This window comes from Acanthopagrus latus, chromosome 10 (assembly GCF_904848185.1).
Source record: "Acanthopagrus latus isolate v.2019 chromosome 10, fAcaLat1.1, whole genome shotgun sequence".
In the NCBI taxonomy this organism is placed as follows: domain Eukaryota; kingdom Metazoa; phylum Chordata; class Actinopteri; order Spariformes; family Sparidae; genus Acanthopagrus; species Acanthopagrus latus.
In genome coordinates this window covers 20,902,031-20,928,133 of record NC_051048.1, presented here as the reverse complement: position 1 = coordinate 20,928,133, position 26,103 = coordinate 20,902,031, and the positions used below count along the sequence as shown (strand labels likewise).

General features: G+C 43.0%; 1 protein-coding gene across 9 annotated transcripts in view; it reads left to right on the top strand.

The window, feature by feature from the left end:
- The window catches only part of LOC119027058 (collagen alpha-1(XXV) chain), a 149,945-nt gene extending 124,163 nt beyond the window's left edge, over positions 1–25,782 (top strand). For 3 of the 9 annotated variants that reach the window (XM_037111862.1, XM_037111864.1, XM_037111867.1), the window contains 24 exons: positions 2,260–2,292; positions 3,045–3,080; positions 4,944–4,988; positions 6,744–6,806; positions 8,080–8,148; positions 8,988–9,032; positions 9,553–9,597; positions 10,461–10,538; positions 10,881–10,904; positions 12,317–12,361; positions 12,442–12,486; positions 12,902–12,982; positions 13,085–13,147; positions 13,265–13,315; positions 13,757–13,783; positions 14,788–14,868; positions 15,216–15,251; positions 15,805–15,858; positions 15,954–16,007; positions 16,293–16,319; positions 17,128–17,181; positions 19,033–19,119; positions 21,001–21,039; positions 21,826–25,782. In XM_037111862.1, the coding sequence (XP_036967757.1) occupies positions 2,260–2,292; positions 3,045–3,080; positions 4,944–4,988; positions 6,744–6,806; positions 8,080–8,148; positions 8,988–9,032; positions 9,553–9,597; positions 10,461–10,538; positions 10,881–10,904; positions 12,317–12,361; positions 12,442–12,486; positions 12,902–12,982; positions 13,085–13,147; positions 13,265–13,315; positions 13,757–13,783; positions 14,788–14,868; positions 15,216–15,251; positions 15,805–15,858; positions 15,954–16,007; positions 16,293–16,319; positions 17,128–17,181; positions 19,033–19,119; positions 21,001–21,039; positions 21,826–21,828 (1,185 nt within the window). In that variant the 3' untranslated portion in view covers positions 21,829–25,782. Of the gene's footprint in view, positions 1–2,259; positions 2,293–3,044; positions 3,081–4,943; positions 4,989–6,743; positions 6,807–8,079; positions 8,149–8,987; positions 9,033–9,552; positions 9,598–10,460; positions 10,539–10,880; positions 10,905–12,316; positions 12,362–12,441; positions 12,487–12,901; positions 12,983–13,084; positions 13,148–13,264; positions 13,316–13,756; positions 13,784–14,787; positions 14,869–15,215; positions 15,252–15,804; positions 15,859–15,953; positions 16,008–16,292; positions 16,320–17,127; positions 17,182–19,032; positions 19,120–19,463; positions 19,542–21,000; positions 21,040–21,825 lie in introns of all 9 variants that reach the window. The other 6 variants (XM_037111863.1, XM_037111869.1, XM_037111866.1 and 3 more) reach the window with 6 other exon arrangements.
- The last annotated feature ends 321 nt before the right edge of the window (positions 25,783–26,103 follow it).

Here is a 26,103-nt window from a genome sequence, read left to right as displayed (position 1 = left end):
TAGCTGTGAAATTAACTGTGACTCTTCTTGTTGAGAAAGCCGGGCCTCAGAGATAGGAAAAAGGGTTGAAAAGTAAACTCTCTGCTTGGTTTCGGGGAACTTCCAGGCTGTGAGCGCTCGCTTGGCCCTGGCCCGTGTGGCACAGTGGTGGGTATAATTTCTGAATCCTAAGATCCGGTCCAAGCTCTTGTGAACTGGCCGCGTTTCAGCCGTTGGCAGGGCCGGTCTGCCCTGGGAGCCAATCATGATCTGTGTTGCCTCACATATATTCTAACTCAGTGACTGAGGTCGATATTCAGCTGAGGCCGCTGAATTTGGTCATCTGCGCTAATGACCGTAATATGAAGTAGGAGTCGTGTTCTGAGGGCTGCGCTGACATTTAATGGTCGCATTTGTCACAACTCTGTCTCGGCTTCGTCGCTCGCTGATTAATGCTCTGCGTCTCCTGGCAAACAGCGGGAAAACAGCCTGATTGACTAAGTATACGTTCTGAGATCTTCGTGTGATTATCTTTAAATGGCATTATGCAGTGACAGTTTCTTGGTGCCTATAATGAAGTGGGGCTGCGGTGACAGCTCTCCGTCCCGCTCCGCTCTGCGGTTAAATCACAAGCTGTAGACTCACCATGGTAATTGGCCCAATTGGGACATTTCAGCACTCCAGTGCCACACCTCAGATCACCTCCCAGCTCCACCGCTTTTTCCATCTCACAGTACTTCGTTTGGAGGATTTAACTCGTGAAAAGTCTCACTCTGGTCCCGGGTTTGGCGTTAGTAGCGCTAGATCCGTCGTCAGTGGGGTTCATCAGTTCAGCAGCGGGGGAGTGAAGTGTTAATTACTTTGTGTAGCATCATCTGATGCTTGTTTTTCTCATGGGTCATGGTGGCTTTTTGATTAAAAGATTAAAAGAAAGTCGTTTTCGCAGTATTAGCTCCTGATAGCCTCATCCCGCTGAGATTAATAATGTGAAAAACAGGTAATTATACTGATATATATAGTCCATAGCTTGATTATGGGCTTTACGGGGTGAGATCGTCTGTAGTTTCTTTTTATGAAAGATGTCACGATGAAGTGCAGATGTGAGGCGTTCTCACGTACCCATCCCTGCCAGAGAGCAACAGGTGGAAACCAGCTCCCACTTTGATGTTTGTTTTGTTCAAGCAATTATTCAATCAGGACACAAAGCAGTCAGAATAATGGGCCTCTGCATAAAGTTGACTTTTTTTATTGTCTTTTTTAGGTCAACCACAACATGATATCCATGTAGTTTCTTAAGTATTTGACCAAAAACATTTTCACTTCATCATATAAAATCATGTGCAGGCCTTTCATTTGTCTTCTATAACGTACTATGAGGAGCCAGTTTAATGTACCGTCTGTCCCCTTAATAAAATATATATACATACGCATATAAAAATTGGAACGATACGCTTCAAGATGGGGATAGAGGCACCCTTCGGTATGCAACAAAGCCCGGCTGTAAACAGTAACACATTTTATTGTCTGCAAAAAAAAAAATTGCTGCAATTAAACATGCCTTGTGTGCTATGCATCTTAATGACTCCCATAAAAGGCTGAGGGCGAGAGGCATTCCTGCAGCAACTTCTAAACGCAAGGCGTATGTGTGGAGAAACCACAGCGTCCACACCAGAGCTAAAGACCCGGTCTCCTTCTCCCCGGTCCCTTTTCCCACCAACCGCCCATAATTACGCTTATTGGCCCCTCGTTTTATGTATGTTTTTACTGTACACTGCAGACGTAAAGTAGGAAAGGGCCTGTGTTCTGGAAAAATGTGATATAAGTAGCTCTGTCTGCTTCTAGTTCGATACTGTGTCCAGAGAGATGCAGTGATAAAGGGTTTAAATGGTTTGCCGTTAGTACAGTTTATCCATCAACCCCCTGTCTTGCATATCGTGTTAGACTTCACATCATCACCAGTATGCAGCTGCAGCCTGACAGAGGAAAAATAATGAAATGACTCGCAGCATTGTGGTGACTCAAACTTCACTGAGGAGGTACATTCAGCCTGAACACTGCTTACAGACAGACAATCCTCTTTCTAATCGGATTTTTACCCAAACAGCAGCTGCTAAGTAATGTCCTGCATTGTCTGGTGTAAAATAGGTTTCTTCTGTATTTTTTCCAGATGTAATTGCACATCGTTTCAGACAGAAAGCCCCACTGAGTCTGTAACTTCTGCCCAGTTTTCCCTCTTGTTCCTTCCTGATGTTTTTTTGTTTTTCTTCACTTTTCTCTCAGGGAGATGCCGGCTCCTCTGCTGCAGGCATCAAGGTGAGAGCTAAGCTAATGTTCGTGGTGCGTGTCCACAGGTGCTATCATTTGAGGCGAGGGCACATGATGCTTCCTAGCTTTGCAGAACAGGCCACACCCACTGACAACCACGCAATCACTCACTGGCTGCACCCGATTGGATGAGCACCACCGGATTTCAAACTGAACCATCATGGTGGCTCATTTGGAAGCTATATATCACAAAAATGTCTCATCCTGTGGACGTGTGCCATGAACTGTTTCTCAGCTGTGTTGAGTTAATAATGACAATAACATTTACATTTACAATTACAGTATGACACCTGTTAGTTTAAGCTAATGTTAGCCTAATGGAGGAGAACTGAACTGAGGAAGAACTTCAGGAGTAACCCCACCAATTTTATACATCAAAGTGTATCTAAAGATGCATTGTGGGTAATGTAGGCACTGGGATATGAAAAGCAGTCCACTAACATTACACTATAACACTGTAGAACCAGAGCGATCACATTTTCACTCAACAAACTCTTTCTCCGTTTACAAAATTGGTGCCTACATGACCCACAATGCAACTGAGTGACATCACTGGAGCAACAAAAGGTTTCATCCTGCTTTTTTTCACATATGCAGCAGTACTCACCAAACGACACTTAAATGTGTGAAACCGGAGCGGTTACTCCATAACACACACTAAACACAGTAATATATTCATGAATAGCTGGTGCAGCTCATCTCAGATGTGGAGCAGCTGAAACTCTTTGCATGTGTTACAGGGCGAACCTGGAGAGCCTGGACGAAGCGGACACAAGGTAATACCTGTTCACACACTCGACACGGGGCAGACAGAAGTAGCTGTAGCAGTGATGGTAGAACAGGTTATAACAAAACTATTTTATTATCCTATATAGATGTTAGTTATTGTTTATAATGGTTTCTGTATTAATAAGTTATGAGGCAAATAAATATTCAGTAGCTGGCTGAAGCTGGAGAATGTAGATCAGATCAGATTGTTAGAGTTTGGATCAGATGAACCTAAATGTTTTGGACGGTTGGACATGTGGAGGGCTCACTGAGCAGAACCCGGCCTGAACCTCAGCACTTCACTGTGCTCCAACTCATTTTACATTTACTTTGGCTTGACACTTGTTTTGGGCCGCTGTAAGGTCGCAGATATCATACGAACACACTGGATACAGTAAATCAGCTGGGTGTTTCATCTCCGTTTTATTGTAACCTGTAAGTGTCAGTTCAGAGTGTAAAAACCCATCAGGACGTCCCATTAGTTTGCTCTGCATCAGTCCAGCTACACAGGCTTTTTATTGTGAGCAGTGTTTGTTGGTATGACCTCTCTCTCCGAGCCTTGTTTCTATTCCAGTGTTCAACACGTCGCCTCGGCCGACGAAGGAAATCGAAAGAATATTGCTAAAGAAACATTTGCTGATGAGACGCTACTTAAACAAGCATGCAGCAGAAGAGGAGCTATTTTGCTGCAAAATAAAAGCCATTACTTGTCGCCTGACCAGACTGCTGCCAAGATTACACCAGCTCCATCTAATTACACTTTTTAATCCCAAGTGCTGCACCCCATTAATTTCCCCTCTCTTCTTCTCTGTTTGGACAGACTGGTTCCAGGCAGGCAGAAGGGCTTTTAGCAAATGTCTTTTTTCTGCTGTGCTGCAAAGAAAAACGTAGCTCGTGGCCGCACTAATGTTTTTAACTGCTTTATCTTATCTGTCATTTTACAGCCACTCTGCTTGTGCTGACACACTAAACCAGTTGTATTTCTCATCGAAATAGGCGTTCACGAGATTGAGTTGTCGTTCCCCCCATTAAATATCACCGTTGGATGGCAATCAGTTGTTGGTGAAGGAGTCGTCCACGAGAAAGACTTTTATTCATTAGTTTTACAATGCTTTCATTAGCCACAATGGAAATTTACAGCCCTCTCTCTGATCCCCAGAGTGCCATTCCAGTTGATCATTCTCGTGCGGTGCTAATCATTTCTTTTCATATGCCATAAATACAATGGTCTTAATAGAGCGTTAAATTATCCAGAGTCAGAGATTTTGTTTTGAAAGTCTCGCAGAGGCGTCACGAGGGACTCGACCTCTGATTTTTCCACCGTTGAATCAAAATGACTGCGCGTTACTCAAACTTGCATGTAATGGAAGTCTGCAGTTCTCAACTTGACAATGACCCGACCTTGGTAAACGGAGAAAAAAGCCAACTCGGGGCTTCCAGCGCTGCCAAGCTCTAACGACCTTGAAGCCACGGCAGCGCTCTCAAACGGCTTTCGCAACTTTAATCCAAAGTATCTGACAGTTGTTTCTTCCAGAAACCAGAACTTTTCACACCTGCCCAAACCAATAAAATCATAAAGAAAATAGGCCTCCGCTGCACTCTGTGAAGGGTTGAGTGTTATAACAAGCACTAATCACGCCGTCAAGCCATGGCTGCATGTGTTGGTTTGAAAGTGCATGTGCAGTGCCTTCTGCTAGTGCTTACTGCGAGCAAGTGACAGTCAACATACGGACAGAAGGACAGCAGCTCAGATATCCAGGGAAAACACACATAGAAAATAAAGTGTTGATAGAACCCCGAAGAGCCTCCGAGTGAGGCTCGACTCAGCTTAGCTTGGCTCGGCTGTAACATGTCACACTCTTCCTGTGTAGGGAGAGCCAGGACTTCCAGGGCTGCCTGGACTCCCAGGGATAAAGGTAAATGCTTCGCTGTTTTTGTCACCAGTCATTCCCCGGTGTTGTCCCTGTCCATCCCCTCCAGCCCATCTGTAGCAGCGTGCAGAGCAAAGCTCGGCCGCCTCGTGCGTGACACATTGAGGTCTCACGATCTTGCTTTTCCTCGCTTTACTTACCTCCATCTGCTCGAGCGGCAGAGGCGCAGCAGTACCTGTTCACTCTCAGGAGCTCAGGCAAACTGATGAGGTCAAATAAGTCAACGCTTTTTGGTTCTTAACCTGCCAGAACTCGTCAAGAAAACTGTCTCATTACGGTTTGTGACTAGCGTAGAGGTCTCTGTTTTAATGAGTTGGGAGAAAGCATCCCTGGCAACAACCTCCTCCTGGAAGTGGCATCAAGAGACTCGAGGCAAAATGTGTCAAAACTGCAGCTTGTTAATGAGAGGAAGTTTGATTTGTGCTTTTAGTTAAAGGTGCACTGTGGAGTTTTGGAGAAGAACTTTAAATCAGAAGAGGAAGATCTTCATTGACTGAATCAACAAGCTGACCTTAAAGGACGACACAGTTTCATCGTGTTTTACTTTGTTTATTTGTGGCGGACCCTGCCACCTTACATAGCTTCAAACAGTGTTCTGAGGACCTTATTTTCCTCTGATCAGCTTGTTTATTCAGTTATGAAAAATCTTTGTATTATGACCTTATTGATACTTTCGAATTGTGAGTTTGAATTTCTTCTCAAAAACCTCGTAGTGCCGCTTTAAGGTGCTTTATTTTTTACTGAATCATAAAGCGCGAGCAGCAGATGGTGAACTCGGCGCACACAAAGGCAGATTATAATTCACTGCCATCTTTATGCCTCGAGAATAACGACCGCCTCGATGTATCTCAGGATCATTAGCTTGAAATATAACATGTGAATGCAAGGAATGCTCACAGGGCATGACGAGATGATGCTTGTTTCTGCTTCAGGTTTGGTTTGTCTCCTCTTGTGTGCTTGTAATGGGCTGACCTTGTAAAAATTCTTTCATTTTACATTTTATATACTCCTGTTTTTACTTAAGAGGCCTGAACGCTTGATGGATTCTAACAATATTTTGCTAACGTGGCACCGGCAGGTTCTGAGCTCAGCTTGCACTTTGTTCCGCTCTGCATTCTTGGCTGTTTTATCCAATCAAAGTCTGAACGCTTGAGAAGGCGAGTGTCCATTACCTCTCCGAAGGCTTCCAGCGCATTGAAACTTACCATAGGTGGGAACTCTGGGTGCAGATGGTGAAGAAATACACTCCAACCAAGTTTCTTTCGCAATCAAATGTGATAAATCAAATTGAATATCGCACCTCATACTGGAAGCTCGCTCCTCGTGAGTGAAAGTGCAAATGCAAAAAAAAGTTGAAGCCTCTTCAGAAGTGGCAGAGAAGCTGGTTTTTGCACACACTTAAGCAGAAAGCCTCGGCGTGCTCAGACGAGTTCCTAACAAGGTCAGTCGTAACGTCTATTAAGGCTCATAAGAGGGAGTCATTAATGGACGTGAAACCAGGGGATGAATTAACAAGCCGCAGATGATTTATGTCTGCGTGTGTGTGTGTGTGATTTATGCATGTCCCTGAGTGTGTGTTTGTGAGCATGCCTGTCGTTTTGAATATGTCCAGCCATGCATCTTGTGTATGTGTTTATCGCTCATTAGCAGCGGGTGGACGCAGCGCTACATCAAGAATCCCGTGTGGAAAATTGAGTAATGTTTGCTGATTCTTTCTTTCTTTTCTTGTTTATTTGTTAGGGTGAGCCTGGATTCCTCGGTCCCCAGGGAGAGCCGGGGCTTCCAGGACTCCCAGGAACTAAGGTGAGGTGACTTCAGCCCTCACACTGTTTGACACAATTTGTGGAAGTTTTTCATGGCAGGCTTTGTCAGATTTTCATCACATCCACAGTGTTCATCGTCACAGATGCTTCCTCTGGGTTCATGGTGCTGTTATCCATTTGTATCACTTACAGCGGCACTGATTCCTCTTTGTTTTAGAGAGATGCCAATATTAATATTAATTAGATAATAATGCAAACTCAGAAATATTTATCTTTTCCATGAATGAATGAACAAGCTGTTCTCAGAGGAAAATAACCCCCCCAGCAGACTGGTTGAAGCTAGAAGAGTGTCGGGGTCCGCCAAATTTAAACAAAGTCATAAAAACAAAGAAAACAGTCTATGAAGATTATTCTCTTTCCAGCCAACAACTCTGTTAAACCTCTGTTTCTTTACAATACCACCTGGAAGTGGTCAGAAGGAGCTTCTCCTCGCCTCTCCCGTTGGGTCGAGACATTATCACACCGGCGAGCCAGCAGTGATATCTCAGACTAGCTGGCGTTAGCGTTTGCATTTTGCATCAGGCTGTTTGCAGTGCATCGATAGCCAAGATATATAAGTGTATAAGTCAGCTGAAAGAAGGAGCGCTGCAGCACTTATTTCATCTGATGCTTTTTCCTTGTGTCTGCCTTCAGGGTCTGACAGGTTTATTTTCGAGTCCGTGCCATTAAGTTATCATTAGTGAGCGATTATTTGGAGAGAAAACCTGAAACCTAAACGACTCAACGCAGCTGAATAATGCCTGTGTCCCACTTGGCTTGAAGTCTCAGCAGTGAGTAGCAGGGAGTCTGAGCTCTGGGTTATACCACATCGCCCTCTACTGGCTGACTGCAGTCACTCCACGTCATCAGTCAATGCACACTCACGCATCACTACTGAGAATTTGCATGTTGCTGTGAATGCTGAACTGTAGGACACAGACGTCTGCTGCAGGTGAAGGTTTTGTGCTTTTCTTCAGAGTTGCATTTACACCTTGTCGAGGGTTCAAGCAGATCGTGCTGAGTCAGCATAGATATCTACGATTCACCATGTAAATCTGTTGAGTAAGCAGAACACATCAGGGTAGCGGACGTCCTCCGTGTCAAACCTGTTTAATGTCTGAGGGGAAGTGAAGTTCATACCTGATGTTTGCAGAGATGCATCACTCACAGCGACAGAAGATGGAGAAACTGAGCCTTCGTCACTCGTTCTCACACATTTATTTCAAACAGTTTGCAGGAGAACAGCATTAACTGACCTTTCTTCTGTCTGTCAGGGTGAGAGAGGCGACCACGGCCCCCCAGGAAAGGGTGAACGAGGAGAACTTGGACCCATTGGCCCAAAGGTGAGTTATATAAAGGTGCAATATGTAAGAAGTGGCCACCTGTTGAGTTTGAACACACAGGAGGTAGAATCAGCAGAGTCACCTCGACATCAGGATAACTGTAGCTGCTGTCTCAGCTGTTGCAAACATGCTCTTAAAGGAGCATTATGTACACATTTTTACATAATGTATGTTTTTTTGTACATATTGCACCTTTAAGAGCTTGTCTGCACACACACAGATGATTTGAATTAAACGAGCTGGATCACTCAGCAGGGTGTCACTGCTTGTTCACTGAAGTCTTCTGCTGCCATCTAGAGTCTCGCTCATTCAGGCACATGTCATGAAGAGGAGAGTGCATCCTCAGAGCGAGGCTTCATTCAGTGCATCAAATATTCAGTGATGTTAACAAAGAGAGCCGGCTGAACCACCGCAGCCTTGTAATAAGTTGACGGCTCTCCCAGGAGAGTATGTAAAGTAAACTGGATTTAAATGAGTTGACCACTGTTTATGTCTGGCAGGTGGCTGACGCTCCAGTCTAAACTCAGACGAGCCACAGATCTGTGAACTCTGCTTTATCAACGCCAGAGTTCAAATAAACACTTCCTGCACTGCTCGGCAGTTATGTCACATTAAAAGCTGCGTGTTTTAGTGCCGCTGACTGTGTCGCTCCCTCAGGAGGAGCTCGTGATATTTCCTCTGAGAAATATAAATGCATTGAATTTTTTATGAAGGATCTGCTTGAACCCATTAAGATGGTTTGCTTTATTTTCTTTTTCAATTTGTGTTTACGTCTCAAGTACTTCGCAATTATTTTTGTAGTGTCCCTCAAATCATGACTGTTTTTGTACTGATGGCAGGGCTCACAAGGAGAGGCCGGTGCACCTGGTTCTAAAGGGTCAAAGGTGAGAGTGGCAGTTATGTTTTCTTTTAAATCTGGAGAACATGGCGTCTTAATTAGCTGTTAATGAGATTTTGCAGGTGATCCAGATCTTGGATTTCCTCCATTTGAGGTTTTCTGTTGTTTTAGTCACAGTTTCCCCCCGGGGATTAATAAAGTATTCTGAATCTGAATTCTGTGAGTAAAACACTGAGGCTGTGTGAAACTACATCGCTGCAGACATGAGAGAAGAATTCAGTGCTGGTGGAGCTTTGAATCATTGTCACACTGATTATTATTGGTGTTGTTGAATTTTTACTGCAGGTTCATTCAGTTTATTTAAATAGCCGTCCTTTAAAATAAAACAGATGATGAAAAGTGAGTTACTTTCCAGCAGTACTGTTATACTTTATTGTCATGCAGCAGAGCTTGTTAAACCACAATAATCAGGTACATGTGGAATTATACTGTATGTAAAATTACCTGAGGCCATTATCATGTTGTGATATCAGTAAAAGGTAACTCTGTTTGTCTTCTCTCGTCAGGGGGAGACTGGAGATAAAGGAGACTTGGGATCTGTCGGCCCGAGGGTAAGCAGTTATATTAACTTCGATTAACGCCTCAAATATCCCCATTCTCGACAGATTTCTAAATGCTGCATGCTGAGAAACATTCAGATCTTTGATTCCCCATGACACGCTGCACTGCTGGCTCTTATTGTTAGTGTAACAAACTTCTGACCACCACCAGGGGGCAGCAGTCAGACCTCAGCAGCTGTAGGAAAGGAGGCACGATGACGATGATTTGTGTTTCCTTTCTCAGATGTTACTCATTGAATCGGGTTTACAGTATGAAAGACAAGGCAGGATGATTGTGCTGTGTATTTATATTTTGTATTATTTTTATTTATTTATTTATTTATTTATTTATTATATTATATTATATTGATATATAAGGTGACTAAATCCTGCAAAAACGTGCCAGTTATCAGCTGTGACCTTTTCCATAATGACTAACAACTCATCAGAATAGAATAAATGATTAAGAGTCAAGGTTTATTTTTATATCCAAGGTTAGTTGTGTTTCCTCTTGACATCCTCTCAGCAGCCCTGCAGATCTGGGCCGGCCTGTAATGTACATGACTTCTGCAGATATATCTGCTTTTAACCCTCCAGTCAAACTCCCTTTGTTCAGTTCCAGTTCCACACGTCTTTTCATTTCAAAATCCCAATTCTTTAGATCGTGTTGCCATGCTAAAGAGAAGCTGAAGGTAGTTCCTTTCCTTCAAATCTCTCAGCCAGCTGCTCTCAGTTATTTCTCTGAAGAGAGTTTCTGACTTGTAGAAATGTATAATGCTCCTGGACAGGTGAGTTCAATTCTTGTGTTTTCCTTCTGTCAGCTGGACCAACACCACATGTTTAAAATGTGTTTTCTGAATGTGGATAATGTGCAGGGGCCCCCCGGGCAGAAAGGAGACCAGGGAGCCACTGAAATCATCGACTACAACGGAAACATTCAGGAGGCTTTACAGGTCAGAGTGGTGACTTAACTCACCTTTGGCATTACCTTCACCTGCCTATACAAGAGGCCCAGCGACACCTCACACTCACATGTTACGTACAAGATAAGGATGTTAATGGTGCTGTGGTTTGACTTAATTCTGGTTTAAAAATATGAAATGTCTTCCTTAAATTAACGGTGTTCAGGGTTCGTCCTCTACAGATGCAAGGCTAACATCTGTCATCACTCTGTAATTAATACCTAATTATGAGGGTGTGTCGAAATGTGCTGACACAAAGGTTTCCTCTCTGTGTGACCTCTGCAATCTTATCTCTCACCTCCTCCCTGTTTCCACTCCTTTGGCCCACTGCAGAAGATTACCACTATTACAGTAACGGTAATTCGGCTCTGTGTATTCTGTGTACTCTTGTGTCGTCTGCACAAGTGATTCATCTTCGTCCTCGCATGGGCCCGACCCAGTCCCCACCTCCTCGGTTCCCCCCCCACCTTGTTGTATTTGTGCTCCATCAGCCGGCCACATGTTTGCTTAACAGCGAATGAGACCGTGTTCAGTGCTGCGTTGATGCTTCTGTGTGACTGACGGGCTGCCTGAGTTGTTGGTCGTCTCCTGAATGTCAGTAAAACATCTCTTTTTAAAGCAACATTCTGTAGAAACTGGCCCAGTGAGATGTAATACAGGTGCTAATTACATACCAAACTCATTACGTCATCACAGTGTTAAGTCTTGGACTTCACTGTTGAAGCTGCGGTGCTGCTGCCGTGTCACTGAAGTTACAGTGTGCAGAAACAAGTGACGGAGGGCAGAGACACCATTCATCCTACGACACGACACTGTGCCATCCACATACATTTGAAGCTGTTATTTTAAGGTCAGAAAGTTACATAATGTTGCTTTAAACCACCTCTGAGAAGGGGTTTTCCAAAACTCACCCAGTTATACCATGTTCATATTATTACTCAAGTAAAAGTCTTAAAGTACCTGAAGTAAAAGTCATTTTCATCTGTGTCTGAAGTTTCTCTGTGGAAGTGAGACGTTTTCATACCAGACTGATTGAAGCAACAATATATATTATATATGTAGGTTGTCATGGTAGATGATCGGCATGTTTAGCATCATATATACTGAACTGAACCACTTAACATTTTTAAAGGTGTGATGTGTAAGAATTTTAGTTTCAAACATTGAAAAAATGAACAGAATTGGAAGAAATGATACGTTTGACAGTGTGTATTGTACCACCAACTGCAAGGCTAACTGAGCTAACTACTAGCAGCTACAGTTAGCTACAGTTAGCTGCAGTTAGCGGTTACTCTGGTGATATGCCGCCCCCATATTTGCTTATGCAGGGGTATGAATTTGGGTGGTGGCCAATTCTTACATATTGCACCTTTAAAGTTTTCTTCTGTTCGCTGTGTGTTTCATCTCAGGCTGCCACTCTGGTTGCAGCATTCCAGAAGAAAACATTAAATCTTTAAGTTGAACTTGTTTGAAACTGATGGTTTGAGTCCAACATGATCTTTATCATAATATGCACCACTCGTCTCTTAAAATGAGAATGTTATTATTCTGTAGGGGACATTTTTAGACTGTGGCATGTGTCTTTCAGTTGAACATCATGATTCATAACAGATTGCTAACGTTTATGTGCTGTTTGCGAGTCATGTCATTGTGATGGTCAGCTCAGTTTATTTAATCCACACATTTGTATTGAGTTGGTTAATCCCACTCAAAAGTGATTTTAGAGTGAGTAGAAATCTTATAATCTCCTGGATCTTTCTTGTGTTCAGGGTCCTCCTGGACCTCAAGGGCCGATGGGACCGCAGGGCACTAAGGTAAACATTTTGAAATGTTTGATTGTTCATTTACATGGTCAGAGTTGACTTTGGTCTGATGTCTTCTTCTCTTCTCTCAGGGGGATCGTGGTATGCCTGGTCTCCCTGGACTCGACGGTGAAAGAGTAAGTCCATCATCATGCTAAAAACATCTGCAACTGTACTTGTTCCAAAAATTCACATAAGCAAAAACAACTTTCATCCAACAGCAGTGTGACGCTGCTTGTTGCAGTCCAGCGCCTCATGAACCTCATGCAGTTTGTTCATGGAGCCTCCAGAAAGCTGGAAGACGCAATTCTTACTCTGTTATACTTATTTTTCACCTGCCTTTCACGCCCTTCACCACGGTGTTTTAGCTGATAGTTTTCATTTGAAGCTGTTCTGATTTGATGCATTCATATAATTTGCTAAAGAGTCAGCAGGTCAGTGGGTTTTCAGAGAGGGAGTATCTTACTGCGTATGCAGGTGATGCTGCCTTGTGAGTCTCTTCTGTAAGGTTGTGATTTCACCACTGAACAGTTTTTGTCCCTCCACTTTAAGGGCTACAAGGGTTCCAAAGGAGACATGGGAATGCCTGGAGCTTCAGGAGAGAAAGGGACCACTGGTTTACCTGGCCTTCCTGTAAGAATCCACTTGAATAATTTCTTTAATATTTGTTGATGACGCTTCAGGCATCTTTTCAGATATAAGCCACAAATGTTTCATGAATCTTTTGTTGCTCAGGGTGTCAACGGGTTCAAAGGGGACAAGGGAGATTCAGGTCTACCAGGTCCTCAGGGTCCCTCAGTAAGTCACATGAAATATCCTGACTCAAGATGCCGGTCACTCCAAACGTTGACACCGATAATGTGAACTGCAGTTGAAACACTTGTAGTTATACAAGATCTGTTTGATTTGTTGCAGATCAGCGGTCCTCCAGGACCACCAGGGCCCCATGGACCCCCAGGACCCATGGTGAGCGCTTCTAAAACCTCATGTCCCAAAACCTAATTAATTTCATGATATAAACGTCACACCATTCATGACCGGATGCACACAATATTGACTCTGAACAACTGATTGTAATGTAATGAGGCGCCGCATAATGTGGCAACACTCAACACTTTTCTGCTGCCTCCAGCAAACAAGTCCAACCCGTTTATAGTCTCTTATTGTGATGGTGTCAGAATTAATCACACTTTGACACAAAGCGTTTACAGCGCTGTGTGAAGCTGTGGTGCACGTTCACAAAAGGAATCCAAGCTGTGGTTCAGCACTACCTGTAATGACTGTGATTTGGACAAACAGGGGAGGAAGGAAAGATTAAAAAAAAACTGGTTAAATTGTAAAAATGAAGCTACAAAGGTAGTTCATCATGAGACCTGCCACAAATGAATATTGTTTTCATGTTTTCAGGGCCCCCATGGTTTCCCTGGACCCAAGGTGAGTCTCAGTAATGCTTTACATGCATGAAAACACTTAACATTCAGTGTTTTTGATTGTCTTTACTCGAACACAGGCAATTTTATACAGTTATTTTGTAAATGTAGTAAACATTGTTGTTTAAAGAGTTAACGTTATTTGAAACCTTCCAGTTAAATATTTGCATATACAGCTGTGAAAGTGAAACATTTCAGTGTTAATCTTAAATCACAACAACCTTGAGACGAGTGTTAAGACGCCAATTATTAGACGTTGATGCATCTTTGCTTTTCCTCGTGCTGAACTGGCATCATTGCTGTAACAAGTGCTCCTCGTGAAGTTTTAATCAGTCTTCAGATGGGATTTTTCCATCGCAGCGGCATCTGAGCACCGTTTGGTTTAACAACCAGCACGTGCTCAGGAGTAATGAGGGACGATTACAGCAGCTTACTTTGGTTTACAGACACAAAGCAGCGGTGAAGTCTGGAAGTCTGTTTATTACGAGACACAAAAGGGCTTGATGGCATGTTGGAGGGATGTCAGGAGGAAGTGGTACTGCTATTTTTAGACTTCCACTTACTCCGTTTTGGAGACTAATATTGTACTTTTTGCTCAGTCACGGTGAGCAGATGAAGATAGTTAGTTCACAATCAACTGTCTTCCCTCAGAAATGCCCAGTTCACCTTTTAGTACTGTTAGAAACCAACAAAAACAAACTACATTTTAAAAGTATCCATCTGTAAAAATCCCACCTTCTCCCCGGCGTCGCTGCTGCCCAGCCTGCAGGCAGGCTCGTCTGCAGACCGGCAGCATGTTCAGATGATTGGTTGGGTTTATTAAAGGCCTGCAGCGGTCACAGTTTTATTATTAGCAGTTTTATTTATTTGTCGGAGCTCTGAATTATTGATTGCGGTCAGGATGATTTTCGATAAATATAACAGAATAAAAAGTCTAAATCTACTAACCCTAACGTTGATACTTTGGTCATATTTGTTCACTTCCCTGCTTCTTTAACTTTTTTCCAGGGGGAACCCGGTTTGCACGGTGTGAAGGGCATTCGAGGGGAACCAGGACACAAAGGGGACCGCGGACCACTGGGTCTCCCCGTGAGTACAGCCGTGCATCATGGGATATCTCCAGCCACGAAGCCCTGTCCTTTATTTCCTCAGACATTTATAGAAATTCTCTCATTTTCTGTTTAGACCTGTTTACACATTTTGAGTGTGTGCGTTGTGTGTGCGTCTGTGTGTGTGCGCGTGCGTGTGTCTATACGGCCTTCTCCATCTTCTGTCCTCATTTCCATGTGCCCCGGCTGACTATTTTTGCGAGCTCCCTGTAACACACAGTGTAATTTAGTTGTTGTAAACCCTGCCATCAACCTGTCCTAATAACAGTGTTCATCTGGTACTAATCCCGCCTTGTTCATGTCACTCATACCTCCATAACCACACAGGGAGCCTCCGGCTTGGACGGCAAGCCCGGAATTAGGGTGAGTGTCATGTGACCAAGAGGCTTCACCACCCAACTTCTGCCTACTTCTCTCCCTCCATGCAGTCTCCCTTCTTCCCTCAAATATTTTACCACCATCATCCCATCTTATTGTATTTCACTGTGACTCAAGAGAAACGTATACAAGCTTTTGTTGGATGTTCACATCTTATTAGTGTCATGAGTTGAATTAAGCCACGCTGCGTTGACGTTCTCAGGATAGCGACCATGCAGAGCGCTGTGTCAGCAGGCTTTTTTTTTTTTTTTTCAAGGCTCTCGTTTTGTCCCGTGTTGCATTAACTCAGCATTAACACACACTCATACATTAACTGTGTCAGCAGTGTTGTAAACGTCCTTTGTGGCCTATGCACGTGAACTAGCAGCAGCTCTGTGTGCTGGCTGTAGGTCAGACCAGATGGGAGTCCAAAGGTGGATGCTAAACATGAATTATTATTTCTTTTCTGCTTTCTATCTGTTGTCAGTTGTGTCTTATTTTGAATAACGTGCAGTAGTCCAGTGATATAAACTCACCATGACTCTGCTACTCTCTGCAGGGCATGGATGGGCCTCCAGGCCTCGCTGGTCCAGCTGGGCCGAAGGGCGACATAGTGAGTCGACATTTAATTGTTTTTCACAGCTGATGTTTTAACTTGTGTCTACTGCACAAACCACGTGACTGCAACTGTGATTCCTCCGTTGTCAGGGTGAGAAAGGAGCACAAGGCGAGCCCGGCCCAAGAGGACCGTATGGACTACCAGTGAGTATGATGAGGATGATGTTACGTTCATGTTAGCAGGCTCCATTCTAACGTTAGCTACTGATGCTCTCTGTTAGCAGAGTGGAAAGAGGAACTGAAATGAGGCACCAGAGAGATGTCATGTTACAATCTGCTCATAAAAGGCCAAGAAAAAAGTGATTAACACGTGTGAATTAATACAAATTCCTTCATAGTGCCCCTTCTTAAACTGAATATGGTCTCTAATCATTTTTGTTTCTAACATATTGAAAATGTTTTGATCTGACTGATGTTCTGTCCTTGCAGGGAGCTGCTGGAACACCAGGCCTGGATGTAAGTCTTTGTTTTCTCAGTTTTCTCTCTCTCTTAGAATCAGCTGCTGTCTTCCACTATGGGAGTAGTTGGCTAAAAAGCTTTTAAATATAGAAGAAAAGTCATGAAAGGGATGAAAAAGATAATTATTCCTATTTAATATGCAGCTCGATGGGACACCGCTCTGTACGCACAAAGAAACCAAACTCTCGTGCACAACTTATTGTTTGTAATGGCTCAGTTCATCATTTTATTTTAACTTTTTTCCAAATAATATAAGTAACATTATGCAATACAGGCCTGTCTCGTTAATCATCAAATACAACCAAGACGTAACTGTAACAGAAATACATTCTGTAGAGCTGAAGTCAGAGTGATTTACTACAATCCAGCTGATTCAAGATACAAAAAACAGCAGAAATGACTGATTGTATAATCTCAGCATTAGTCCTGATACTTCTGCACGTCATACTGAGTTTACCTGAGTTAATCAGTGACAGCTGAGTTTTTTGTCCCAGTTCAAGCTTTTGACCCAAACCTTGTGTCAATAAGATGTTTGCTTCTCTCATAGAGTTTTTCTATATTTAAAAGCTAATGACATGTTGGTAAAATACAATATTTATAGACAAACAAAGCAGCGGTGAGATTTTCTTCTTGTTGCTCTTCTTGTCTCCACTTTCTCTTGCTTCCTCTCAGTTTACCTGACTTTTCACCCTCTCAGCATTCATTCTTTTTTTCAAACCCTGATGTGTTTTCTTCAGCTCTGTCAGAACACAGTCTCGTGTCTTTGCACAGCGGCTAGTATTTAAGTGGAGCTGTGCTTTTGCAGGGGTTGCCGGGCTTAAAGGGGGAGACAGGCGACGTTGGGGAAAGAGGCGAAAAGGTAGATGTAGAGAGGAAACTATGGCGTGTCAACCCTTTAACCTAACAGACGACTGATGTCAATGGACAGTGATAGGAAATATAACGTGGACGTGTTTTGTGTCGCTACTTTCTAATCGTTTTCTTCTCAGTTTAACATCACTGGGTAAAGATAGAGTATATGGTTGTTGGAAGGAATAGAGTGGTTGAAATGAATTTTATCTTAATTTAAGTGTTTTTTGTAGCATTTTTCTACTTTCTCAAAGAATATACTCAATTAGTTTTAAATAAATAACAGAGGAACAACTCGTCTGCATAAAATACCATCCTCAGTCCACTCAGTCCAGCTTTTGTTCTCCACTTTTAAATGATTTTCCATCTCATTTCTTCAAATCACAAGTCAGATCTCACTGCGAGGCATCGAGTGAGTGATTCTCGACATCTTAGACCGAACAAGTCCATTGACAACAGGCTCTTAGAAATCACGTTCCTTCTGTTTCTGTTGTTTCCATGCATGAACATAAACCTGAGACAGTTCCCCTCCACACGTCCCTGAGCCTGTTGATAACTCCTCCCTGCTTGTCTTTACAGTAGTTAATAGCTTTCAGCAGTAAATCTGTATGTTTCCACACTTACTAACACTTCCAGTGTGTTTCTTAGGTGTTTTCTGTTATTGAGAAACTGTATCCCATTCCTCGGTACATCAGTGTCTGTATTCACCAACACAGAACAGATCCTAGTGCTGTTTCTTCTCTCTTGGCAACGACTGTCAACAGTGAATGTGAATCTGTTATGAACAGGCCTTTTAATTGTGAGTTATGAGTACTAATGAGTTTCTGAAACACTTGCATGCACTCACACACTCACACATGTGAAAAAGGTTGTGGGAAAAGTTTCTGTAGTATTTTTTCTCACTTGCCTCTCAGGGCTTCCGTAGACTTTATATAACCATATGAATAATATTTAGAATCATGACTTTGGAGCTGTTTTATTGTTGATTTGTTAATTCCTTGTTGACATTAGAAGTCGGGGTACATTCAGACCGAATCGTGTGGTGCGGCGTCACGTCACGGTTTGGTGCTTTAACTGTAACCAGCGCTGCTACGCTGTCATGCTGCCAGCACGCTGGTTCTACCTGCGAGCGATTGTCCACGACGGATTAAGAATAACAGTAAACGACCAGGATGTGAGGCAGACGGTTCAAGTTGGTTTGAGTCTGAGGCGCAAAACCAGACCTTCTACAAATACTGATCTGCGGTGGTGCCACTGCCACCGTAGATTAATCACGCCGGTCCTACAGTGATCATCAGCATCCACGCATGTAATTTAAACTGGTGCACAGTCTGCTCACCCGCTTACGCTGCAACGTGACATGGATGTGAGCCTCTCCAACGGCTGAGTCAGCTTTTGTTTTTGGAACTGGCTGCAGCCGACGCCTCCGCGGTCAGAACCGGCTGCCGTCGTTAGAATGAACGGGAAGACCTGCGTTCTCGCCACGCGTCCTGATTTGGTCTGAATGCAGCCCGACTCAAACATGAATGGATACAGTTTGACCGTTTTCCAGTGTGTCGTAGATTTAATTCTGTCCCTCTGGAGGTTTTTCCCTGCTACTCTTTCTCATCCTTCGTGCCCTTGACACCCCTTTTGGTAGTGAGCTCTGTTTTGACTCCTTCCTCCTGTACTATTCCCCCTTTTTTGTCCTCCTCCTGTCCCGAGGAATGTTTTCAGACTCCTCTCCTATCTAACATTGACCATGTCTCTTTCTCCTTTGTGGGTCGCAGCCTCACTTTTTAATCACTCCCCTCCTAATAGCAGTGCTGTCCCAAATGTTCAAAAAAATGATGTTAACTTTACCAAATCATTGTATCCACAGGGGGAGAAGGGAAAGAAGGGCAAAAAAGGGCCTAAGGGCGAGAAAGGAGAACAGGGTGCCCCTGGATTAGATGCACCCTGCCCATTGGTATGTCCCAACTGTGAGCTGGAAGTCACCTCCCAGCCGTGTAGAGCAGTCGTCCCAGGCGAGGACGAGCGCCCTGTGGCTAAACAGATACCCAGCTTCCACCAGACCACAGCAGCCTGAATCACAGGATCTCTTACTCTCCTTCAACTCTGCAGTCCAGGCACAAAAACACGCCATTAACGGCTGAAAAACATGTAATTTTGGCTGGATCGTGGTATCAGCCAGCTCACAGGGCCGCTCCTCCTTCGTCCCCGCCCCTTGCGTCCGTCGTAGCGGACGGACACGGGGGTTAAGGGTCGTCCACCTCTCTCCCAGTAACACTCCTAGGTCATCTTTGCAAACAGGGTTTCCGGGGATTTAAGGGTGAAAAGGGGGAACCAGGGCAGCCAGGTCTGGACGGGCTGGATGCCCCATGCCAATTGGTACAGTATTTCTCTTCTTCCTCCACCTCTTACCCATGCATGCCGCTCACCTTCAGCCATCACTGAGCCAGCCGTGCATGACCCGAGAGCCTGAGAACCATCAACACCTTATTTTAATCGCAACTACATTTTCCATTTATGAACACATCACGCACCAACATATTTACTTTACTAACTTCCTGACAGCAAGCAGCCTCTTCTAGATAATACATCACAGGTGAAACATACAAATAAACGTAGTGATCATTGATATAATCGATGCTTAAATCTCTCCCTCTAACTGAATCCTTCCATTTTCTTGATTAAAACTGAGAGCAAGATTAAATCCTGCGTCCTTCCAGCTGATTCCTCCATGGACCCAGTTACCTTTTTAACCTGACGCTAACACTTTACTGATGCCCCTCGCTACCAGCACACGGACCCCTCCTCCACTCTGTTAACTCCCCCCTTTCCCCCTTTGTACCAATTGGGCCAGACCGTGACACAAAGAGGAAGTCAACAGACGAAACTGGTTGCTGCTCCACAACTATTCAAGACGAGAACCTGATTGTATTTTTTGTGTTGTTTTCATGTTTTCTATGATGCTGTTTGCTTCTGAAACAGTGCAGTGAGGTTCTAACGCTGGCGGGAAGACGTGTTAGGCTGTGCGACTAACTCTGGATGCTTTGTGTAGAAGATTGAATCAGAAAACATTCATGTATCACACATGTCATCTCATTGAATCACATCGACATTCATGCACTGAAAGCTCAATATCTTTACTTTGAGAACAACTCTGTTATAGTGTGGTGAATCTCAAACTTTGGGGGCAACTATAGTAAAATCAGAGAGTGGGATCATCAACGTATCGATGTGCATGAGCTACTTTATCATTTGCTGTGTATATTACGTGCATGAATGAGACTCCTGCAGCTCTCACAATCATTGTGAATTTATGAAAACACAGTCAGGAACAAGGTGTTTCAGTGTAAGTTTGATTGAAATCTGATCATTGGCTTCATATTCACAGTTTGTTTTATCTCCAGGACGGTGCAGGTTAAGAGCATGTACAGTAATCACTACAGTTAAATATAGTTTGTAATTAAACCACCTTTAAAAAAACAATAGACATGGTTTAATTCATGTGGTTAAAGGTGCATCATGTAACTTTTTTGCAGGCCTCTAGCAGCTTGCAAGACGAACTTTAAATCCATATATTTATATTTGTATCTTGTATTTAGAGTTATGCAGGGATGAGACGACATTATGACTAGTATTGTTGCAAAAAGTGACATCCTGCACCTTTAAGTGAAGCTTTCTGATCACTCCTGACTTGGTTCTGTTATTTGGGATTATTCATGTCATGAAGATCCAAAGCACTGCATTGTGTTGTGTGTTGTTATGTTGTTACTTGAACAACAAGCGTCCCTGTTTCAGTCCTCATGGTTGTTGTTCTTCCCTGCTGCTCTCCTCTCGACAGGGCCCGGATGGATTACCGATGCCTGGTTGCTGGCAGAAGGTAAGACGAGTGTCTAACTGAGCGCTGTGAGTTCAGTGTCGCAGCTACAGATGCACAGAGGGAACAAAATATGAAAACACATATCCAACACAGAAACGTACCAATCCCCCTTTTTTCAGTTCTGATTATTATTATTGAGATTATTATAATTTATAGTGTTTTTAAGTTTTTAAAAGGGCAAGAATTGTGCAAAAATGCATAAAATGTGTATGTAGTCCCGTCCAGGTTGGACTGAATGTATCTGTAATGTGATTGCATCGTTTTTCTTTAACTTTCTTTAACCAGAATACAGTTACCTTTTTATTGTATCCTGATCGCATAATCCCGTTATTATATGTATTAGTCACTCCCTCAGCCTGGTGGTGATACGGTTGACCACTCACATCAAGGTATATAGTAGAGAAGGCAAACATCTCTACGGCTGATATCTCCAAAACTCACTCCGAAACAATCAAGAGGGATAAAAAGCACCTTTATTTTAATATGAACTGCCCCTTTAAAGCTACAGCGCAGTGATTATATCCTTAATTTGCATTTATATTTGTAAAAGGGAGTCAGAACTGTTGTTTTGGGTCGTGATTCAGTTACTCTGGACAATATTTTGTTCCCTCCATGTCAGTTGTCTTCATGTTGGTTTCAGCTGCTCTGTGTTTGCATGTTTCCTGTTCAGTAAGTCGTAACACGTGTGCTGAACCAGACTGTACATCTCAAGCTGTCAAACAACGTGAAACAATGTGAAACACGTCCATCCTCATGTTTTTCTCTCTCCTGTGTTTTTTCTTGCAGTGATCGCTCTAACCTGAAACGCATGGAGTTTGTAAATAATGCTTCTTTTATGGTATTTATAGTTTTTTTTAATGGATGAAAAAAAAAAGTCTAAAAGAAAAGAAGTCTATGTGTACGATGATACAAAAAAAAAAAAAGAGATAACCGTCCCCAAGCTGCTTCTACTCACATCACCGTGTGGAAAACAAAAAAAACAAAACGTGTGTGTGCCGCTCTCTCACATCCACATCGTGGTGGAGTTCAGATCCTCGGCTGGCGGCAGAACTTGTCTCTGCAGTCTCTGCATGGCTCAGACTGGAGCGTCGCAGCCCCGGCCAGATTCACAGGAGGAGGAGGAGGAGGAGGAGGAGGAGGAGGAGGAGGAGGATCTGGACTGGCTCTCTAACACCAAAACGCTAGGTGTTCTGTGTTGTCTCGTCTCAACAAGCTCACCACCCCATTCATGCGGCGCCATTTTCTAAAAGACTAAAAAAAAGCAAAAGAAAAAAGACCGTGCCGAACAGGACATTGCACCCCTGACCCTGCAAAAGCATGAGTAGTGTACTGAAACTATATTTATATGTATTGTACATACATGTCACTGTTTTGTGGTTGCGTCATGGCTTCTGCAGAAAAGAAAAACAACACTAACATGAATCAAACGACAGCCAGAATCCAGAGCTCTGAATTAGTAATTGTTTTTGCTTTCCTTTAATCTTCCCAAGGGAGTCACACCGTGGCTGGTAGCCTGAAACCCCCCAGAGAGTAAAGCTGTTGGTTATTGTTGCTTTATTTTGGTGTTGCCTTGCAAGAGGGTATGATATCAGCGGGTGGTCACTTGTTGCACTCATGCTGCTGAGCATCATCATCATCATCATCATCATCATCATCATCATCATGGTCAAGTGCGGCGCCCCCGACCCACCAACAGCCACACGTCTCCCCGGACACGAGAGGGAGAAGCTGAATGAGAACGAATGAGGCTCAGGTGGATCGGAGGAGGGACAGGCCTGCTCGGGGATCCCACGCCTCCGACCTTCCCTCTGAGCACGGGACGGGATTCTGCAGGAGAGTCTCCACGAGCTCCGTCACCTGGAGCCTCCGCCTCTCCTGACAGGCTCCGCCTCCTGCAGGTCTACTGAGAGTGTAAACAGAATGCAGTCATGTTTTTATTATTTTTATTATTTTATTTCCTTCTTTATTTTGTTTTTGCCGGGATTCTTTAACATTGTTTATATTTTGTGTATAATAGCCTTTGGTGCCTCAAGCTTTTATTCATTCCTTTATCAGAAATGTACAACTTTATATCATCTTTTGAATTATTGGAATGCTGTTTGTTTCAGATGGGTAAGCTTCGAAGAAAAAGACACACATTGCGCACTGTTTTTCACATGAAGTGTTTGGGGGTTTTTTTTCCAGGATGATGAAATAGCACGTAGCATCCATCACGACTGTGATGCTGCTCGTGGTTTTTGAAGAAGCTCATTGTCGGCGCAGCGTTGTCACAAATATGCTACTTGTTCGTCCTGGACACCTGGTGCAGGATGTTTATTGTACAGTGTTGTCAGTTCACTGCATGTTCACACTTTATTACTCATGGATTTCTTAAATATTGAAGCTAAGCATTGGTTTGAGCGAGTGTATCAGATGCTGAACATCCAGTTTTACAGATTAAAGGGGCACCGTGTAGTTCTGGAGAAGAAATTCAAACGCAGAGTTTAAATGTTTATGATATTAGTGAGGTTATTTTACAAACTCAGAAATATTTATGTTTGGCATAACTGAGTAAACAAGCCAGTCAGAAGACTGTGTGATGCTAGAAAGATGGCAGGGTCCGCCACATATAAACAAAGTATAAATTGAGTTGTTCTTTGAGGTCAGTTTGTTTGTTCAGTTTATTCAGTCATGGAAGGAAAAGACAGTTTGTTTACTTAGTTTGTTTAAGAATAAAAATGTAAAATGTCTTCCCCAAAAACTCCACAGTGCTCCTTTAAGGCCGACTGCGTTAAACAGTTGCATTACACTGCTTTTTTTTTTTTTTTTTACACCTCGTTTCTCGTCTTAAACATCCAGAAAACGTGTTACAGTGCAACAAAAGCTCAAGTTGACTAACACAGTCTGATACGGCCAGTTATGTCACATTCCATATCAGATGGAGCAAAAGAAAGTGGAGCAGCAGGTCGCCGTAGTTTATTCACATCCTCACGTTTCTTATATTCAGATTGCCTTTTCAGACGGAGTCGGTGCTCTGCGAGGCGATACTTCTTTTTCTTTAACGTTAGAAATATGCATGAATGATTGATGTGAAAAACCAACATTTTGTTGTGATGTAGCAGCAACCACAGGCGGACGGAAGACGACTCGTTCCCGCGCGGTTTCTGTCCGATTGTACAGCTCATCTCACCGTTCTAAAGAAATGGATGCACATCTGTATAGATTATATTGGTGCTATCTGATAGCAGGTCAACAGCAGCTCAGTTGATGCGCTCTACCAGTGGCAAGAACTACACAACAGGTTTCTTTATTGTTGTTGGGTTTTTATTAATATTTTTTTTTATGTATGTAACAATTTAAAGGGTTTTTTGTGCGTACATTTGTGTATTTGTCTCAGTATTTTAAGTGGTACATTATTTATTTTTCTATGATTTTCTTAAATGAAGGCATTGTGGTTCTAAACAGCATTCCTTTCACTCGTCTTTCGATGTCAGTTTCCGCTGCGTCGCTGTTGGTTTTAATGAAGAATTCTGCCGTCGTGGGGAAAAAAAAAAAAGTTATGCAAAAAGCCGACGCAGTGTGAGGGGAAGGTGGACATTCACAAACTACAGACCGCTCGGTGCGTTTCTCTCTGTGCATTTACTTCAGCTCATAGGCCTTACAACGGAACACATCTGCTTTTTTATTTAATTTTGTGTGTTGGAAAAAGGCGAACTATGACAACAAAGTACTGATGGCCTGAATGTTGACGGGCCCAGCCAATGCAACTGCGTAACAGTCAAACATCACAGCTTTGTATCACGCTCTCTCTACTCTCTCTTCTCTCTGTCGCTCTCTCTTTACATTGAATGTAGTTTGATATATGTATAGTGGATTATTAATGTACTGTTTAAAAAAAAAAAAAGTGTGCTCATTTGACAAGAAGTGCAATTTATACTTTGGTTGATGTGCGTAGCATCAAACGCGGCTGGTGGTGGTTTCTATATCTCCGTGTGCTCAGTCGTGCTGCCCTGTGTACCACTACCTGGAAACAACATGCGTGTTTACCACCACACAAAGAAAAACACATGTACACAGCTTTCATTCAAAATATCAACTTCTGATTGGTTTCCTCAAATACGTCCCTCCCTCCACTCATGTTGTCACGTTATTTCCATTACTTATATTCACTAAATAGTTTTGTTCTTTTTTATTTTGTGTTTTGATTTCCAGCCTTTGTTACAGCGTTTGTTTTCACAGACTGCTGTATCTTTAGCATGAGCAGCTAATTTTTTAAAATCGATTTATCTTTTTTTTTATTGGACTGTTTTTATTTTCTGTTTGTTTGTTGTGTTTAATTGTTCAAGTGTCACATTTTGTGTATTCTGCTGTTAGCAGAAGTGCCAAAACATTTATTCCATATCAGTATTATCAGAGCTGATGAGGGGGCTCACTGATGGCGCCACGCTGAAGAGCTCTGAGTCCAGTTTTCCTCCAGCATGCACCCTCGAGCCACACCGCACTGTCAGATTAAAAGTGCTGGTGTTGGATATTTGACAAACTCACTCTCAGACTCTCTGATCAGAACTCGGACACTCCCACACAGTCTGTTCCCTCTGATGCACCACAGCCTTACTGGAATATGACTATTTTTTGCCACATACTCTCAAGTACCGTTTGACATTTTCTTTGAAGACCCTCGTGTACACACACTACTTTTATTTCAAGGTGACATTTCATATGACTGTACTGTTGGAGCCAAATAAACACAGTCTTTCAAATACATCTGACAGCAGTCGAGCCTTCATTGGTCGTCCTCGATGTCTCCAGTGTCTCACCTCACTGAATATTATGGACTTTTGTTGTAACAGCAGCAGCTATTAAACAAAGTATATTTACACGCACTTAAAGGTTCCATATTATGTATTATATTGTATGTGGCGGACCCTGCCACCTTTCTAGCTTCAGACAGGGTTCTGGGGACCCTATTTTCCTCTGAGAACATTTTGTTTATCTGCTTTAAAAAAGACAAATATATCTGAGTTTGTAAATATTAAAATTTGAAGGGAGTTTAAGGGAACTTGATGTTTCTTGTCTCACATGACT